We start from the raw sequence: 20,807 nt of genomic DNA on the forward strand, positions 1-20,807 counted from the left end.
GCTGGAAAGCTGGGGGCTGGCCAGGCAGTCTTCCCTCCATGTGGCTCTTCCACATGGCTAGTTTGGGCTTCCTCACGGTCTCAGGGAAGTGGGACTTCACACACGGTAGCTGGTTTCTCCTGGGACAGATGCTCTAAGACACCTAAGCAGAAGCTGCAGGGCTGCAATGATCTACCCTCAGGCGTCATTCAGCATCTCTACCACCACATTCTATTGGTTAAAAGGGAGCCAGAGCCAGCCCAGATCCAAGAGCAAAGGACAACAAAAGAGCGTGAATCCTGGGAGGAGGGGCTTTTTGGGGTACCATCTTTGGAGACTCGCTACAATAGTCCTGAAGTCCACAAACGAACATGTTTGCTTCATCTCTTTTCTTCAACTCCAAAGGTAAGATAACTATGCACAGAACTTTTGGAGTCACTTTTAAGTTTCCTACTGTGCTAAAGAGTTTACATTTATATTATCTCATTCTATCCTCTAAGCAACCATTAAAACAAACACGCTCGGGACTTCCCTGGTGGCGCAGTGGTTAAGAATCCGCCTGCCAGTGCAGGGGACGCAGGTTCGAGCCCTGGTCTGGGAGGATCTCATGTGCCGTGGAGCAACTAAGCCCGTGCGCCACAGCTACTGAGCCTGCGCTCTAGAGCCCGTGAGCCACAACTACTGAGCCCGTGTGCCACAACTACCGAAGCCCGCGCACCTGGAGCTCGTGCTCCGCAACAAGAGAAGCCACCGCAATGAGAGGCCCGTGCACTGCGGTGAGGAGTAGCCCTCGCTCGCTGCAACCAGAGAAAGCAACGAAGACCCAACGCAGCCAAAAATAAAAAATAAACTAAATAAATTAAAAAAAAACACACACACAAATACGTTCTTTTGCCTCGGTACCTGTTGGTACGTGCAATAATGAAGACTAGTGAGTGTGCCGGTGCCCAGCCCTGCTGTCTCACACACAGCTCAGCACAACCCTTACTCAGGGCCCGCAGGTGCTCCTATTCACCAGGAATTAGTGTCCGTATACCACACCCTTCTCTGCCTTTGGTAGTTTGAGAGTTTCAAGTATCAGTCCCAATTTGTTAAACTGAAACATGTCTTTTATTCTCGACCTCTGAGCAGTGCCATCCCACCACCATCTCCTGTGACTTCACTCTGCTGACCTTTACTTGTCCTCAGCTTTCCAGGGCCTGGCACCCAGCCTGGTACAGAAAGAAAACCGACACATGTACTGAACAAATGACCCCACTGGATTTGTTATATGACTGGTAATACACCAGTGTGTTTTCTAATAGTTTAAGAGAATGGGGTACACCTTCCCATGGAAGGAAAGGAAAGGGGGTTACAGGGCAGTGAATGTATCCCTTGGAGGCGGGATGTCTTCCAGCTTGAACAAATTGCTGTTCCTGGTTTTCCTGAGACTTTCCCGGGTTTAGCACTGAAAGTCGCCTGTCTGGGGACCCCTGAGTCCCAGGCAACCCAGGACTGTTGGTCACCCTACTTCTGGCCCGTATTTTTTTTCTGAATTACTGGGCAATTGTCTTAAGGTTTAAAGAATGTCTTAGCTTGGATCCCTCAAAAACAGACCCTGAGGCCAAAGTTTCCATGTTAACTTTATGGGGAGCAGGTTCAATCTCTGGGAAACAAGGAGGGGAGAGAATGAAGGGCAGCAGGGACACGGGAGGGTAAATTCAAGGAAACGCAAGCTGCCCACAGCTTCCCGACCAACACAGCTGGTTGCTCCGTCTTCCAGGATAGCTCGAGAGGGACAGACAGACACTACCAGGGTAGCTCCGGAAAGGCAGACAGAAACTACCATGTCGGGAAGGAATCTGTTGGCTCTGTCCTGCCATCTGCCTCCCACGGGTCAGAGTCTGACCTACACACCCGGGTTATGTTCTGGGCCCCCGCAAGTGGCCAGCGGGGAGCCAGGGCCTGCGGGCACCAGTCCAGTCAGCGTGGGATGAACCAGCCTCCCTGCCAGTCAGCTCCCAGGGCTGCTTAGTCTGTGGGGCGCAGGAGGCAAGGGCTGGGAACCACGTGAACGTTCACAGGATGGCTCAGGTGAGGAAGCAAGGTACGGGGCCGCAGTGGGGGTGGGATGGGTGGATATTGGGCAGGGCCCGGCAGATCTGGGGACCTGTCAACGGGATCCAGTAGGAAGAGGTGGCGAAGGCTGAAGTCGTTGTTGCAGATATGGGGGAAATGAGCAGCCTGGGAAAACTTAGCAGGATTGGGGGGCTTTGTTGAGGCCCCAGCTAAGGCCCACGACCTCATTTTTTTTTTTTTTTTTTTTTTTTTTGGCCACTCCAAGATGCATGCGGAATCTTAGTTCCCCGACCAGGGATTGAACCCGTGCCCCCTGCAGTGGAAGCGCGGAGCCTTAACCACTGGACTGCCAGGGCAGTCCCCTGTGATCTCATGTTAACGGTGACTTCCCTTAATGCCTGCCCGGTAGCGGTTTCCTCCTGCAACTGAGCCATGTAAGCACAGAGAAGAGATTTTAGTATTGATCAAAGGCTGGCGGCTCCCAGGCAGCTGAGACAAAAGGACAGAGAAGCAAAGTAGTTTAGGACAATGGGTCTCAAAATTTGCTGAAGTCAAAATCACTTGGGGGAGCTTTAAAAAGTCCTAGTGCCCAGGCATCAGTCATTTTTAAGGCTCTCTAAAGGATTCCAATGTACAGCAAATTTGATAACCAGGGGTTTGGGGCATTGGGAAGAGAGATTAAAAAGATGGATCTACGCTGAATCGGTTTCAACTCCTTCTTGAGGTCCAGTTGCATTTTTGCTCTTTGGTTTTGTAAATTATCTCTGTATCTTTGTAATAAATTCCTTCCTTTTGGCTGAAATTAATACTTGTAGCCAATAATATTAAACGCTACAGTACCATATCTCTATAAAGTGACAATTAATGCCTCTCAGTGTCCCTGACATTGCTCTCAACAAGGAGGACTGCAGCCAAGTTACCATTCTTATTTCAGCAAGGAATGGCACTTGAGTGTGCACGTCGCCCTGCACAAGCTGAAGATGGCCCACTCTTGGGAGAATGCCCGGTCTGGAGCTCCTGGACCATTCACCACTGGGCAACAGGCATGCTTGTCCTTTCCAAATTGACTTTTAAGTAATCTTTGTTGGCCTGAATCTGAAATTGGGGGCTCTCTTCACTCAAGAGCATGGGGTTACACCTCAGAAACACTGCCGTCATCATGCTGGATAGATCAACCAGGGGAGACTAATCATCTTCACGTAGAAACATAATCCCATTTTCAGGTCCTCAGGGACCTGATGGTTAGATTTCAACATGACTTTGTTAGCTGCACTGCCCCACAAACAAATACAGCTAATGGGCGCTCTGCCAGCCACGTGGGTGAATTAAGAAGAACTGAAAGTGCACAGCGGTCCCGGGTTACAGCAACATTGTTTCCAGGTTTGCTTTGGTCCCGTCATTCCCTAGGAGACAGAGCGGGCGGGCAATGCTCCACCCGCCCACATTCCCCCCATCCTGTGTGCAGCACGCTTGGGGGGCCTGGCTCACCCCAGAGAGCCAGGCTTCCAGCAGGGAACCACCCACCACCCAAGCCATGTCCTACACACCAAACCAAGCTGCTCAAATAAGGGCCACGGTTGCAACGTAGGGTAAGTGCTGAGTGAGCAGTCCCAGGCACACATGGGGCCATCCAGAGGCAGGTTGGGGGTCACTGGGCTGCAGAAATCCTCTGCGTTGCCTTTGGATATACAGAACAAGGGGATTTATCCTGACTTCCTAGGTGTGGCCTAAACCACACAGCTCAAGTCGAGGGAGAGGGATGCGGCAGGAACGCTGGTATGGAAAAGTCCAAGTGGGCGTGGCAGCGCCCTGCAGTCCCGCCTGGGCAACCCCAAGCCTAAAGCAGTGGCTTCCGAAAATCCCGCCTCCTGGTGCGTTTCCCTTAAGAGACGTGCCAGAGGGAAGAGCATCCTCAGGTGGAAGGCAGACCATTCACACATTTCTTTCATTGCTGTTTAGATTCCATTTAGTTATTTTTTCTTAAGTTATGGGAGCAGGTAAGGTATTAACAAGAGATTTCATTTCAGGATAGGGAAGGAAGTGCTACAAAATAGTTGCTATTAAAGAAAGGGCCTTGAGGGTTTTTGCCTCGTGGGGATTCTCCCTTGAGAACCACGGCCCAAAGGCCACGGGGCTGTCTTTATTGAATGCAGAGCGGGGACAGGACTAGGGAAAGAGAATGAGCGTGCTGGAAGAAGGAGGGAGAAGCATTCCAGAGTGGAGAGGCGCAAGCGTGTGTGTGCCCCAGTCACCTCTGCTGCTGACCCCGGCCGTGACACCCCAGCTCACGCACACGTGACTCCCAGTGGACAGCGCATCTACAGAGCCTGGGGCCCTGCCTTTTCTGGCTCTACCTGGAGTCTCTCCTGGCAGACTGGTCACTTGCAGGCCGTCTCTCACTTCTAGGGCGACGAGCTGGCTCGATTTTCCTGGGACTGAGGGGTTTCCCAGGACACTGGACTTTCAGTGCTAAAGCCAGGACAGTTTGGTCTCCCTACCTCTAGCCCAACAGCTCCTGGGCTGGCTGGGTTCCTCCCATACTAGAGGCCTGGGCCAGAGCTGTGTCCTCTGCCCACATCCCACACCCTCCTCTGCCCCAGCGCACACATGTACACATACCACACACACACACACACACACACACCTTTCCCAACCTGAACCTGATAAACCTCAGGCAGTTCAGGTGACACAGAGAAGATTGTAGACACCCCTGCTGGGGAGACTGTCACTGGGCCACCCCCATCAGACCCACAGCTGTCTTGGTTTTAGAGCTGGGAGGAATCTGAGATGATTCCACAAGATGCACAGACCTGATTCCAAGATGGCAGCAATGGATCCAAGTCAGGATTCAGTCCTCCTGACTGCTGTTCATCAAACACTCCACTGCTAGTTTAGAAAGTATTTGCAGAGAGGCACCTAAATCCACAGCCCTCTATCAATCGTGCCCCTCGCAAAAGACTCAGAAGTCCTAACCCCCAGTGCCTGTGAAGGTGGCCTTTTCTGGAAATAGGGTCTTTGCAGATGATCAAGTTAAGATGAGGTCAGAGTGGGCCCTGGTCCAACATGGCTGGTGTCCTTATAATGAAGGGAAATTTGGATGCGAGACAGACATGCATAGAAGGAAGACGATGTGAAGACAGACAGCCATCTATGAGCCAAGGGACATGCGGGGCCACCAGAATCTAGGAGAAAGGCCTGGAGCAGGTCCTCCCTCACAGCCCTCAGAAGAAACAAACCTGCCGGCATCTTGATATCAGAATTCTGGCCTCCAGAACTGTGAGACCATAAATGTCTGGTGTTTAAGCCCCCCAGTTTGTGGTATTTTGTCACGGTGGCCCTGGAAACTAATCCAGAGCCCCAGCTTTCGTATTTCAGGGACAAGGCATGCTTCACGCTTTGGATGTCCTGCCCCAGCTTGGAGGCCTGTTCTCATCTGGCAAATGATGCTCTTTCTGCTGTAAGAGCTGAGTCATCACTGCAGCCGAAGAAAGACTGGGGCCCCAGAGAATAGCTGGGGTGCTTACACTTGCTCTGCTCCCCAGGAAATGAATATCTTTCTCTTTTCTTCTTGGTTCAGAGCAAGATGTAGCATTAAAGGAAAATAGAACAAAACAGCTCTGTTGCGTGGGCCGTAGCTCGGCTCACATTAAGATACACATAAAAATAATGAAGCTGGGGTGAACCACCAGGAAGAGCTCTGATAAGCATACAGCACCTCCGTTGTTGAATTCCAGGTGCAGTACAAATACAAGCAGCCAGTTCAAGGCATTCTGGACTTGCCTTAAGCACAGAGTTGTGCCACCTGGACACACCAAGTGATGAATGAACAAAGCACCATGAAATGGGACTGGTGGGTATTGTGGGTCCAAGGAGGCTACCACTCCCCTGGGGAGTGTGCTTCAAGCCTGGGCCTAATTATACCTTCATCATTCCTCAGTGATGGGGACGCAGTAGACAGATGTCCAGCAGAGAAGTGCCAGCTGGAAAGTGAGAAGTAAGGGACACGGTGCACACACAGCACAGGGAAAAGGCTGCACACCAGCCAGCAAGCGGCCCCTCTCTCAGGCCTCCTGGGGTTGTACTCAAAGCACCTGATGGGAACCTGTACTCTGTAGAAAGGAATCATTTTTCCAGTGTTAAAGAAAAGGGTGCTTAGCCCTGCAGCTAAGAAGGTACCCTTATGAGTTTGGAAAGCCATAACCAAGGTGCAGAGCCTAAGGGTGAGGGACAAAATGGCACTGATATGACAGTGGGAGACGTCACCCAGGGCTGGCTAGGGAGAGACGGGTTGGTGCAGCTGTGTCGGGATCCCCTCGCTGGGACACAGCCCCAGGGCCTTCATGCATCAGGTGTCAGCCAGGATCCTGGTGACGCTGAAAAGCATAGCATCAGTGCAGTGTTTACCAGACGAACTGCCCGACCCATCTCTTAGTTTTAATGTTTTAATTGGCATTTCCCTGTTTCCAGAGTTGGAGCATTTCTTCATATGCCTTTTGGGTTTCCTACTCCGTACACTCTCTGTTCTGATGTTTTGCCCATTTTTGGATATTTTGCCATGTCGTGGTGGTGGTGGTGTAGGATTTCTTCATATATTCTAAATAGGAGTTCCAGGGACTTCCCTGGTGGTCAGTGGTTAAGACTCCATGCTCCTAATGCAGGGGGCCCGGGTTCAATCCCTGGTCAGGGAACTAGATCCCTCATGCCACAACTAAGAGCCCACATGCCACAACTAAAAGAGCCCGCGTGCTGCAACTAAAGATCCCGCACGCTGCAACTAGAGATCCCACATGCCACAACTAAGACCTGGCGCAGCCAAATAAATAAATAAATAATTTTATAAATAACTAACAAACTAAATAAATAGTGGCTCCATATAAAGAACAGATCTTGAGAAAGAGAAATTAAAAGAACAATCCCATTTATTATTGCATCAAAAAGAATAAAATACCTAGGGATAAACCGTTCTAAGAAGGCAAAAGGGGGCTTCCCTGGTGGCGCAGTGCTTGAGAATCTGCCTGCCAATGCAGAGGACACAGGTTCGAGCCCTGGTCTGGGAAGATCCCACACGCCACAGAGCAACTGGGCCCGTGAGCCACAATTACTGAGCCTGCGCGTCTGGAGCCTGTGCTCCGCAACAAGAGAGGCCCGCGATGGTGAGAGGCCCGCGCATGGCGATGAAGAGTGGTCCCCACTTGCTGCAACTACAGAAAGCCCTCGCACAGAAACGAAGACCCAACACAGCCATAAATAAATAAATAAATAAATAAATAAATAAATAAATAAATAAAAGAACGTGAATTTCTAAAAATAAAGAGAAGGCAAAAGACCTGTACTCTGAAAACTATAAGACACTGATGAAAGAAATCGAAGATGACACAAACAGATGGAGAGATATACCATGCTCTTGGATTGGAAGAATCAATATTATCAAAATGACTAAATTACCCAAGGCAATCTACAGATTCAATGCAACCCCTATCAAATTACCAGTGGCATTTTTCACAGAACTAGAACAAAAAAATCTTAAAATTTGCATGGAGACACAAAAGACCCCGAATAGCCAAAGCAATCTTGAGAAAGAAAAACGGAGCTGGAGGAATCAGGCTCCTTGACTGCATTAACTAAATATTTTCTAATGTAGTTTAATAATTTTCCACTATATTTTTTAAGTTAATTTCCTATGTTATATTGAGTGGTTGCTCTAGGGCAACCAATGCCCAGGAGGTTCTTCTCAGTTTTACTGGGAGCTCACATGGGACTCTTCAGTTAATAATTTCTACCTTTAAAAACTAGGGCAAAGGGCTTCCCTGGTGGCACAGTGGTTGAGAATCTGCCTGCCAATGCAGGGGACACGGGTTCGAGCCCTGGTCTGGGAAGATCCCACATGCCGCGGAGCAACTAAGCCCGTGAGCCACAACTACTGAGCCTGCGCGTCTGGAGCCTGTGCTCCGCAACAAGAGAGGCCGCGATGGTGAGAGGCCCGCACACCGCGATGAAGAGTGGCCCCCACTTGCTGCAACTAGAGAAAGCCCTCGCACAGAAACGAAGACCCAACACAGCCAAAAATAAATAAATAAATAAATTTGATAAAATAGGGAGTGATTTAAAGAAAAAAAAAACTAGGGCAAAGTATGGCTGCTTGTAATTAGTGGAACCTCTTCTGTTTGCTCATTCATGTTTTTCATGCAGCAGTTATCAGTCGAGCACCTATTATGAGATGGACTTTGTATCAGGTGCTCATAACACAGAGATGGGTAAGATGTGGTCCTGCCTTCATGGCGTTTGCAAGGCCCTGGGAGAGGTAGATGATGAGAGGTGATCCCAATATGGTGGGTATAAGCTGTTACAGAATGCTGGAAGAGTATAAGAAGCGGGAACTGCCCAGACTGGACCGGGCAATGGGGTAAGGAGAGACCAGGGCCACAATGAAAGGAGGTGCAGGTTGTCTACTGCTCAAAGACACCAGCCAAGGGGCCAGGTGAAACCCAGCTTATACAACCAAGATGGACTTGAGACCGTGTCAGCCTGCAGTGTAAGAGTCATAATGAGAGGCTTTAGGAAGGAGATTGCCCCTGAGTTTGGCCTTAAGGGATAAGTAGAAGTGACCCAACCATAGGAGAAGAAGGGCAGAGTGAGAAGAAAGAACTAAGGTAGAACACAAGCCTCCCAATTTAAATGGGAGGGATTTGGAAAGCCTGTGATTCAGTACCATCAGACATTGGGGCATCTGTTAAAATGCAGATTCCTAGGACACATATTTTTACCGACTAATTCAGAATCCCTGGGGGGTAGGACCTAGGAATCCTCATTTATTAAACAAGTTCCATGGTAGCTCTTATACACATTAAAGTTTGAGAGCCCCTGACCTAACCCAACACCTTAGAATTCAGCTTCATGCTGCCTTTGCTGTTATACTGACCCTGGGTTGCCCTAATAAAACTCCTCATACATTTTTTTTGCAGACCAAGTTCTCAAAATGGGACTTCTACCTTATTCCTTTTTCTTTCCCACCTTTGGATCCAGCTCTAATAACTGGAATTTTGTTTTATTCTCTTTGCTTGAGACCCTGACTTGGAAACCTTCTAGTAGCCCCAGGCCTTTGTAAATGGAGGTAGAAATGTCAAAAGCTTTGCAACTCAAAATGTGGTCCACAGACAGGCAGCATTGGCATCACCTGAGAGCTTGTTGGAAATGCAGAATCTCAGCCCGGAGCCTGAATCAGAATCTGCACTGAACAAGGCCCCTGGGTACGTCCTAGTTAGAAGAATGAAAGAAGATAATACAGGCTTTGTTCATGTCAGCCCTCTCTTCTGTGAAGACTGGAGTCCTTTCTTTGAGACTCAGCCCAGGAGGGTGAGAACCATCAGGGACACAGGCCTCCTACCTTTCCTGCTGCCAGACACACCATGGGGCCTCCAAACCCAACCTTTTCCTGGTCGTCAGCCTGTGGTCTCTCCCATGCTCCACAGAAGCTGCCCTCTAACCACTGGATTGGACTTTCTATCAGCACCCAGCAGTTCTAATTCCACACCCCAGTCCCCCCCACTCCCCCAGCATACCCAAGCTGACCACAACTGAATGTTCCATCCTAAGAATCAGTGCTCTGTTGGGGGCTGTATAGATCTTTTTTTCTGAGTAATTTGAAATCTGAAATCGTCTCCCGCAGTGGTTAGAGACAAGGACTGTGAGGGCATACAGACTTGAGTTTGAATTCTGGCCATAAAAAGTAACCTTGGACAAGTTACTTGATCTTCTAGACCTAACGGGGTTGTTGGGAAAATTATATAAGATGATACATATAACCTCTTAGCCCAGGGCTTGATACATAGTGAGTCTCCAATAGCAGGGTAGCAATTTTAATATCTGACAATATATAGTTCAAGGGACAAAGAAGGGCATTGTAGACTAGCAAAAGGGACAACAGGGCAAGAAGAGATGTCCATTATAAACATATACGTACCCAACAATACAGCCTCAAAATATATCATCCTCTGGTTGTGGGATTAGAGGAATAGCTAATGAGATGATGACAGACTCAAGATTAGAAATAATGTCCAAAGGCTGAAGGCGGGAAAAAACGGTGAATGCAGTCTTGGGCCATGTGAATAGAAACACCATGTCTGGATCAAGGGAGGCGCGATACTCCTATTTCTGTGCAGGGCAGACCATCACTCAGAGGGATTGGTTCTGGATGCCATGCATTAAGTGGGGCTGTGACAAAACAGGATATTACTTCCCCCTCCCAGTCCACAATCCCTTTCTTACGGTAACATCATCTCCTTTTTAAAATATTTATTTATTTATTTATTTATTTTTGGCTGCACTGGGTCTTCGTTGCTGCATGCGGGCTTTCTCTAGCTGCGGCGAATGGGGTCTACTCTTCGTTGCGGCACGTGGGCTTCTCATTGCAGTGGCTTCTCTTGTTGCGGAGCACGGGCTCTAGGCACACAAGCTTCAGTAGTTGTGGCACGCAGGCTCAGTAGTTGTGGCGCACGGGTTTAGTTGCTCCGCGGCATGTGGGATCTTCCCGGACCAGGGCTCAAACACGTGTCCCCTGCATTGGCAGGCGGATTCTTAACCACTGCGCCACCAGGGAAGTCCCGTCTAGTGCTGTTAATCATAGTGCCATGGCCTTGGGGGAAAGTAGGGTCCATTCTGAGCTCAAACAGTAAACAGAGACTCTGCCTAAGAAGCTTTGAGGGGCTTCTCTGGTGGCGCAGTAGTTGGGAGTCCGCCTGCCAATGCAGGGGACACGGGTTCAAGCCCTGGTCCGGGAAGATCCCACATGCCACAGAGCAACTAAGCCCGTGCACCACGACTACTGAGCCTGCGCTCTAGAGCCCGTGAGCCACAACAAGAGAAGCCACCACAATGAGAAGCCCACGCCCCACAACAAAGATTAGCCCCCACTCGCCGCAGCTAGAGAAAAGCCCGTGGGCAGCAATGAAGACCCAACACAGCCAAAAATAAATAAATAAAATAAATAAATTTATAAAAAATAAAATTAAAAAAAAAGAAGCTTTGAGACCGTGTAGAGGACAAGGTGCAAGAGGCGAACATGAGAGAAGGGCATCTCTGGAGCCCCTGGAGGGACAAAGAGCTCTAAAAGACAATGCCAGCTCCAGGGGGCAAATCCTTCAGGATCACACAGTGAGGGCCTGAAAGGGGCCACTGGATTTGATGCTTCGAGGTCACCAGGGACCTGGGCAAGAGCAGCGCCAGGACGGGTGTGGCGCGTTCCAGGGTTTCCAGGCAGATCCAGGAAGAGACAGGACCACAAGGTGGCAGTGGTGCACAACAAGCTCTGTCCGGTGACACGTGGACAGGGTGAAGGCAGGGCGGTCCCTCTCAGCAGGAGGACCCTCCTCGCCCAGACAGCAGTCAGGGCCACTACTCAGGGGAGGAGCGGGCAGGGAACTCCCAGAGGAGAGGGGGATCAGAGAGGGGGCTTGTGTGCCCGGGTGGTGTCGCTCAGGAGCAGGGTGGGGAGACGGGGTCAGACGGCTCCCAAGGGGAACCATGATTCAGGGTCTTTTTATAGCCACAGGGTTTGTCATATCAATGGCTATATCGATGGCTAGCAGATGTTGGGTGCAGTTTCACAGGTGTGCAAAGCAGGGACTCTGAATGGCTAAAAATATGCTTCTTTGGGCTATATTTAAAGTAATTGTGAGAATTTGAGTTGGGTGCCAGTGGGAGGGAGTTAGGCATCTTCTATGAAATAAGTGAAAAAACCCAACAACATGGGAGCCAACGTGCTGGGACCATCTTTAACCCATTTATAGAAAAACATGGTGGGTGGGGGCAGAAGCCAGACCAACATATGTTGGAGAAGAAGACATGGTTGCTTCCAAAGGAGGCTGGGCTGAGGGAAGTCTGTTTGTTTAAGCAGATGGGAAGGAGTCAGAGTGGAGGGGAAGGCAGACCTGAGCACAATGGGGGATAAGGGACGGAGGAAGACCCTAGAGCAGGGAGAGGAGAGTCTGGGGAAGAGCGGGAGTCGTGGGGATGGAGCGCTGGTCGGGGGGTTGCATGGAGACATGCGGGAGGTGCCCGGGGGTAGCTGACCTGCCCTGGCATCCGCCGCTGGCTCCTCACACATGTGTTTGCTCAGGTCTGTGGCCCGTGGCCCACCTGGGGCCTGCATCTTGTCCCAGAGAGAAAACAACAGGGCCAGCCTCTGCCACTGAGCCAGATTTGTACCCAATTCTAAGTTCTCAAGCATGTAAGCTTAATGAAATGATTTTTCTATCTTTGAAATGATGGAGACAGAGAAGGTTTTTTTGTTGTGTTTTTTTTTTTGCCAAAGCACTGTGTTTCTTGTGGGCTCTTAGTTCCCCAACCAGGGACTGAACCCATGCCCTTGGCAATGAAAGCACGAAGTCTTAACCACTGGACCGCTGGGGAATTCCCCAGAGAAGCTGGTTCTAATAACACAGTCTCATCAGGGACACTTATTATTTCCTCCCATCAAAAAAGAAACAAAAGACAGAGAGAGACATCAATGCTCAATAGTCAGAGTTGCTCCAGGAAGTTGAAAACAAGGAGAAAGTCAGCCCGCTGAAACATTAACATTCACGTCAGTAACAATGGGACAGGGTAGAGACACGCAAGTTTGCCTTAAATAGAAAAACAATGGCTCTCAGACCTTTAAACCTGACTGCAACCTGCCCAGATGTATTAATTCAACAAGGAAGGTTGGTCAGCCTAGGAGCATGGTAAAGGGAGAATCAGCCGAGGTAATGGTTGACAGCGGCCACTGAGTTTGTGTAGGGGAGAGAGAGCCTTGACTAACAACTCCCAATACTCCTGTCCAATGGCAAGTCCATGCCATTGAGGAGCTGGGTACACCAGGCTCTCTCAGCCTGATGCTCGTAAACCTTTCCCTCACGCACATGGGTTCTCCATCCCAGCTGAGAATCAGCCCAGGCCAATTAAGTCAGAATCCTTGATGGTGGGGTCTGGGCCTCTGTATCTTTAAAAGCTCCCCCAGATGATTCTGATGTGTGGCCAGCATTGAGAAGCCCTGATCTGACTAGTTCCCCTGGCTCTGACTCCATGCCCACCACTGTCTGTGTTCTCATGGGTCTGCATCGGCCAGTTAAACTGGCATTCTGATTCTGCACATTAATCCAGAGCTTGGTTAATGTGAAGGCTTCACTGAAAGCTGGTTTTCTCTCAATGTGCTGGCGAAATTAAGCCAGCAGGACTGAGGGTCAGCCCCAGAGCCCTGATGAATCCACCGACGTGATGAAATGTTGCTTCCAGAAGCCTCGTGGGTGAGGACACCCTGGGGTATCACCTCACTGGCCAAGAAAACTCAAGTCCAACTTGCTCGCTCCTATATTTTACACAGATAAAGTAATAACCCAAGAAACAAAGGATGGATCCTCAAAATGGCCAAACACAAATTCTCTGAGAGCTGAGCTCTAAAGGATCACATCTATTATCCTTCATGTTGCTTTAGCCCTTTATCCTTTATGCCATGGACATAGTTGATTGCCTACCCGGCATCCATTGCCCACATCTTCTTCCGAACAGAACCCCAGTTTGGTCTGGCTATTTACCCCTCCTCCCTTGAAGACCTATGCCTTAGGCACACTGGCTCCCCCTTAGCTCCTGGGGCACTGTGATTTGCTTAAGTCTAATGCCGTCCCCTTTGCCAGCTTGTGTTCAAGAAAGGACAAGTGGCCCGATCTAGTCAATGAGACACAGGAGCTGGTGTTGTTTAAAGCTTTCTAATGAAGCATAACACACACATAGCAAAGTACACATGTCATGTGTACAGCCTGATAACTGTTCACAGACTGAGAATCCCCGTGTAACCACCACCAGAAAACCCTCTTCTGCCCCCGTCCAGTCACTGCCCCCTCAAGGATAACCACTATCCTGATTCTCAACAGCGTAGAGTCGTTTTACCCGTTGCATACTTCTTTATATAAATGGAATCAAACAGTGTGTATTCTTTGTTTCTGGCCTCTTTTGCTTGCATTAGGTGTGTGTGAGATTCACTCTTGTGTGTAGTTGTTAGCTGTTTACTTTTATTGTTGTATCCTACTCCATTATGGAACAAGCCAAATTTATCCATTCTACTGTTGATGAGTATTTGGCTGCCTTCCAGTTCAGGAGTATTACAAATTGCACTGCTATGAACATTTTAGTGCATGTCCGTTGACAGACATGTGTACGCATGCCTGTAGGGTACATACCTAAGAGGAGTTGCTGGGCCAAAAGATATGTGTATGCTCAATGTTAGTAGATACTGCAAACTATTTTCCACAGTGGTTGTACTAATTTACCCCCCGTCTGCAGTGCGGGAAAGTTCCATGTCCTTGTTAACACATGTCTGTCTTCATTGGTACCATTTGGTGGGGATACAGAAGAGATTCTAGGAGCTTTGCTGTGGGCTTCAAGTTGATCCTCCTCTTTTAGAGAGCTGTAGAAAGCCAGCCAGTTCTCCCCATGAATATGAACGAGAAGCAATAGCCCAAAGGATTACTAGGGGCCAAGTACAGCCAATTGCTACCAAGTAAAAAAAGAAAGGACTTGCTGACATCATTAAGCTGCTGGATCAACAACTCAATCCTTTTCCTTATTGTTTAGGCCAGTTACTTTGGTTTTTCCATTATCTGTATTGGAAAGCATCTTTAGTGTTACCTTCAAAAAGCACTTGAGCCTCACAACATCCTTGCTTCATTTTTCTGATGAACCAATCCTCAGTGAAAGTCAATAGTGTTGGGATTTCAGATGCCCAGCTTCCTGTTTTATCACCCACACCGTGCATTGCCCCCTTTCCTAGCAGGCAGGACAACTATCATCTCCCATTTTGTGAAAATGACCGTGAGTCCTTTGACGACAGGGCTGCCGTTTTTCAGTGATACCAAGTTATGTAGCTAAGATGCAGATAGACAGACCACCTAACAGAGGGGCCAACCATCTTTTGAAAACAGAGCATTAGCAGCTGTCTCCTTTCTACGCCCTGTTATGAGGAAACTGTCAGCTACACGAAGTGAATCCCTGGTCTTCCAGGGAAGAATGGACTGGTGACTTTTAGTCATAAATCACTAATGAGGAAATGAATATGGTGAGAAGAGCAGGAGAAAAAATTACAGTAGCAAGTTCATCTTCCAGCTAGACAGACGAAGGAGCTGTAACTCTCAGCTTCCCAACTTAGAAACCCAAGCGTATTTCACCTAGGTCTGTAAAGGTACAATCCACTGATATAAAAATTCAGTGGAGCGGTGGAAGATAGTTCAGTGACCTGAAACATCTCCTCGCTATAAAACAGTCTTTATGATTCAGCCTAACCGCTCTGCCGACCGACACACAAGATTGTAAAGCACTCTGCAGTTAACTTATTCTCAGGCCAGGGGGAGGGGGCAGAAATCATCGCTGTCCCCTTCCATCCATAGTGAATTCACGGTCCTCAAGATCCAACTCAACGAATGAAGTTGCTCCTGGAGCAAAGATTCAAATGCTTGAGTAGGACAGGCAACCAAACTGCTCGTGTCACTTCCCCACTTAAACCCTCTGATGGCTTCACTTTGTAATTCTAATGAAACCCATATTCCTTAGTCTTCAAGGTGCTATGTGACTTGGCCCTGCCTCTCTCTGACCATTGTGCTCCAAACATGCTGGTCTTCTGCCTGTTCCTTGAACATACCATGTTATTATGGCCTCTAGGGGCTTTGCACTTACTCTTCCTCTTCTGGAACTTTCCTGCCCAGATCATTGTCTAGTGGGCAACTCATTCTTCCCCTCTCAAATATGACCTTCTCAAAAGGCCTTCCTTGACCACCTTCTCTGAAGTAGCACCCCACCACTCTATCATGTCACCTGGTTTATTATCTTTCTAGCACTCATTGCAGTATGTACTCACTTGTTAATTACCTATAAGCCCCATGACATCAGGGACCCGTACTGTCAGGTCTCCTAGGGGGCTGAATTAGATAGATTGTGAGGCTCATCTAAAAGCTACTCCATATGATCTTGAGATTACATGTTTTAAAATGGGCTTTCCCACTCAGTAATTTTATGACAAATATATTGGTCAGCAATACATTGCTGATTAGCCCCTGGGAAGCCATTAGGCTTTTGAAAAAAATCTGATGATAAGTGTGATACATGTTCTTCTGAGTACGTACACACATAGGACTTTTAGTCCAGGGTGGATTGTACAAAAATGACTACTACCACTTCAAAGATAGTTGTGCAATACACCTGCCATCCTTAAGCACGGGGTGAGTGAATCGTCACTAGAACCCTCACCTGAAACACACCTTCTGGTTCCAGCTTCCCATTTTACTGATGAGGAAGCTTGAAGTGCAGAGTTAGCAACTAAGTTTCTCAGGGTCACAGAGCTAGTTAGTAACAAAGTCAGTCTAGGCTCCAGTCTCCCGACTCCTGCAGGGTCCTTTCATCACACCGCAACACAGCAGGTAAGTCCAGCCACTGGCAATGGACACACTTTCCCATCAGAACAGCAAAGCGCAGGGGGGAAGCTGCGGGTGCCCTGCTCGTAGGCAAGGGACTGCAGGTCCTCGCAGCTCTCCCTCTGGCTGCAGGAGAGGGAGACAGAGAGGAACGAAGACAAGCCCAAACCAACAGCTGCTTGGGGTGCTGACACACGGCTTCCGCCAGCATCTTCACCTTGGTGCCGCTCAGCCCTGAGGCCAGCTGCCCCCAGTCCTCAGCACCAGCCCAGCCTCAGAGATCCCCACCGAAGCCCAGGGGCCTGAGTACCTCAGGGGAGAGGCCAAGGCCCTCGCTGCCCACGCTCGAGGGCGAGTGGTGTCTCCCCAAACCAGGTCTCAGCAAGGCCTGAGCGAAGAGCGGCGCGGTAGGCATGGGGGGTGAGGGTGGAGGGGATGACAGAAAGGGAAGGGAGAGAGGGAGGAGCAAAGCAGGGACTGAAGCCCCGCGGGTCCCTGTCTCAGGATTTGAGAACCTCGGCTCAGCTCTCCAGGGAATGGAAAACAGCTCTTCGCCTCGGCTCCCCGGGTCTGTCCTTGACCCCCCGGCGTGCGAGCCAGAGCGCAGCAGCCAAGCCCCGCCGGCCTGCCGCCCCCTCCGCGCCCCTCCCCGGGCTCGGCGCCCTCCCGGAGGAGAGGGCGGCCGAGGGCAGGACCCCGCCCAGCCCGGGAGCGCAGGCCAGGCCGGGAGCGCAGGCCGGGAGCGCAGGCCGGGCCCGGCGAGCGCGGCGTGGGCGGGGCTGCTTTCCAAAGCCGGGCTCTGCCGCCCCCGCCCCGCAGTCCGGCCCGCCCCTACCTGTAGTAGCGGTCATCTCTGAAAGGTGTGAGGTCCTCCTTCAGCTCCCGGTACGCCTCCTGGAGCCGCTTGCACAGGTGCTTGAGCTCGCTGCAGAGCGGGGGCTCGAAGGCAGGGTACTCGGCGTCCATGCCCGCGCCGCGCCCGCCGGAGCCGGACGCCGCCGTCCTCGCGAGCCCCGGCGTCCCCTCCTCCCGCCGCTCCGCCCTTTGTATCGCTTCCTTCGCCCCCTCTCTCTTCCCAGCTGCGGGGATCGGGGCCGCCGGCGGGGCGGGACCGAGGGGGAGGTGGGAGGGGGCGCGGAGGAAGGGGGCGCCCGGCGCGCTCAGGGCGCCAGCTCTGCGACGCTGGGAGGCGGCCCCAGGGAGGGTGGGGATGGAGGTCCCCGCCCCGCCGAGGGGGGCCTGAGGAGGGGAGGGCGCCGCGCCCATCAGCCGCCGCCCAGCGAGGGGGGGAGAAGGAGAGGGCGGGCTGGGGGTGGCGGAGCCCAGCACAAGGTCGTCTGCAGCCCAGGACAAAAATGCAAAGGGCCGCCCTTGCTACTGCTCCTGTTGGGAAAGGGAAGAAACCGGACAGGGGAACAGAAAGGAAAATGGGGCTTGGGGACGGACAGAGAGCCCTTTCTCGCTGGGAAGGTCAAAGGCTGGCGCGGGGTCTCGCGTTCAGCACCACGGACAGCTCCCGGAATGCTTTTCCTTCTTCCTGGGTTCCCCTTGACCTGATGCAAAAACATTTTAAACGAAACCCATTATGGTTATGTCTTAATGAGTATCTTTTAATGATAAAGGAATGTGTCCAAATGAGATGCCTTTTCCCATACGTTCTATAGCCACCAAAAATAAAAAATAAAGTCTGGGCAAAGGAGTTTCATCCTCTACAAAGCTCAACACTAGTGTGTCAAGTGAAACTCACAAATCAACACGTCTTCCATGAGACTACTTACCCAAAGATGGTGTCATCTCCTCTTGTGAATTTCCCCAATAACAGGTGGAGAAACGGTTGTTCCAGATGATGTCAGTGTGCTTCCACATGAATTCAGGACAGGTTTCCATGTGAGGTTGGTTGTGTGCGCAGTAGAGGAGCCTTTACAAATATGTTTCGGGGGTCCAACTTACCCTATTGAATCTAAATTATAGAATATGGTTCCCAGGAATCTGTATTTTTCAAAGCTCCTCAGGTGAGTCTAATGATCACTCACTTTAGATAGTCTCAGAATTCCTGTATTTCCTGCTACTTTTACCTATGTTCTAATTTCACCCACTCTTCCTTGCTTTGTTTTTATCATCATGTTTTATTTCCTCCCTCCCCTTGCATTTTGGAAATTTTTGTCGGCTGGCCAAGCTGTCCACTCAGGTCTTGCAAATATTCCCGTAATTTCTGATCATCCTGCACTATGCACAGTTAGGCTTTAGTCCTAATTCAATAATGTGAGCATCGTATTTAACCATCTCAGGAGGACAAAGATTGGAGCTAAGACGAGATCTTTCAGGAAACACACATGCAGATTTGTTTTCTGTAATGTGGTAGAGATTATGAGACCAGCATATGCCATATTTCAATTATTTTATGACTGGCTACAGAGAGCTTATCACTAGGGGAAATATTAACTAACCTCAGAGATATCCCAGAGCACATAAAAATTCTCCAGGAATCCTCCTCTAGCTCCTCCAGCTTAAGCTTCCCCCACCACCCCCGGCCCCGACTTTGAACTACTGTAGCCCCTAGAGGACAATGCAAGTCTTCTGGCTCTAGCACCGTGGGGTACTCATCTACCTCGTTACTTCTTTTACCACAAAGAGCTGGAAATGCTAGATAAAATAGCACACATACACAGGTGCGTGTACATATGTAACAACTGCGTAAATGTTACACACACTTGAGCCAGGTAGTATACTGTAATTACTTTTCCTCTTCTGTACATTTCCTCTAGAATTAATCATTATATTTTACTGCTTAGTTTTCTATGTACTGATTTTTATTTCAACCTCAGGTCCCCCACCAATTGTCTAATTAATTCCCCTCTTAAGCTATTCAGGCACAAGATGCATTCTATCAGTTTCATCTTTGCAAAATCTCCTCTTGGCCTTCTGACCAGCCGTGAACTGGTTGTCCTATGCCTGGTGCATAGTTGTCATCTAAGCCATCTCTTTACCATCAACCTGGGAATTCTCTCCTCTCTGTTCTTTGGATCCAATGTCTCTCTCTTTATTGGAGGAACATATCTTCTAGAAGATATCTGAGAAAGGAGCCATGGAATGCAATTTTTTGAGGTCTTAAATGTAGAAAAATGTCATTCATTTACCCTTACACTTTCTTGATAGTGTAGCTAGGGACAGAACTCTAGGTTGGAAATAATTTTCCCTCTAAATTTTGAAGGCATTTCTCCATTGTCTCTCAGATTCCAATGTTTCTACTGAGAAGTCTGAAGCCATGAGAAATCCTGATCCTTTCTATATAATTTTTTTTTCTCTCTGAAAGCATATAGAAGCTTCATTTTGTCCATAGTATGATGATATTTCAAGATTACATGGGGCTGCTCTTATCCATTGGACTGGACTTTTAGAGCAATTTTTCCCACTAGCAATCCAAGTACTTCAGTTTGGGGAAATTTCCTTGATTGTTTCCTTGATAATGTTCTTCCTTCTGTTTTCTTTATTCTTTCTTTCTGAACTCCTATTAGTTGGAAGTGGTCATGCCAAACTGTTCCTCTAATTTCTTTACCAGTTTTCATTTCTTTTTCTATTTATTCTGCTTTTATTCAACATTGTATTCCAATCTTTCTGTTAAGATTTTTGTTTCTATCAATACTATGATTCTTTTAATTTCTAAGAGCTTTGATTAGTTCACTGAATATTACTTCTTAGAGAACATCCTATTCTTGTTTCACAGATGTAATGTTTTCCCTCCCTCCCTCTACTCTCCTCCCTCCTCCTCCTCCTTCTTCTTTCTTCTCCTTCTCCTCCTTCTCCATCTTTCTCTCTCTCTCCCTCCTTCTCTCTCAATATTAATGGTAGTTTAAAAATATGTCCTTCCCCTTTTATAATCCACTTTCTCCAAGTTGCTTTTTACTCCTTGGTTGTGTCTCTATCTTTCATATTAGAAGTTTTCTTCAGATGTCCAGTGATTTGGTTTAAGGCTCCCGTTTAAGAGTGGAACACTAACATGTTTGGAAGCTGTGTGTGTGTGTGTGTATTTATGGAGGGAGGGGGCTTTGCTGTACATAATATGGCTAAGCTATTTCCTTGACGAACTCCTGATGTCAATATGGTTAGGTTTCCTCTGAGATTGGAATCCGAAGGGCACCCTTTTGTACTGTGACTGCACAACTTCTCCCACCAAGGAACAGAATCCATTTCCTTTTACCTTGAATCTGGGCTGGTTCTGTAATTTGCTTGGACAAGTAAAATGAGTTGGGAGTTACACTGAACATCTTCTGGCTGTAGGCTCAAGAAGTGCTGTACCTTCTGCTTTCAGCCCCTTGAAAGCCAGCCTATGTACGCCAG

General features: G+C 49.0%; 1 protein-coding gene across 4 annotated transcripts in view; it reads right to left on the bottom strand.

Moving 5' to 3' along the window:
• TMEM181 (transmembrane protein 181) overlaps window positions 1-17,450 on the bottom strand; it is a 72,016-nt gene extending 54,566 nt beyond the window's left edge. For all 4 annotated transcript variants that reach the window (XM_082404567.1, XM_082404566.1, XM_082404569.1 and 1 more), the window contains exon 1: window positions 17,305-17,450. In XM_082404567.1, coding sequence (XP_082260693.1) covers window positions 17,305-17,435 — 131 coding nt within the window. In that variant the 5' untranslated portion in view covers window positions 17,436-17,450. The remainder of the gene's footprint in view (window positions 1-17,304) is intronic.
• Window positions 17,451-20,807: the final 3,357 nt, after the last annotated feature.

The sequence above is a fragment of the Balaenoptera borealis genome (assembly GCF_965194805.1).
Source record: "Balaenoptera borealis genome assembly, chromosome: 9".
NCBI classification, from domain to species: Eukaryota; Metazoa; Chordata; class Mammalia; order Artiodactyla; family Balaenopteridae; genus Balaenoptera; species Balaenoptera borealis.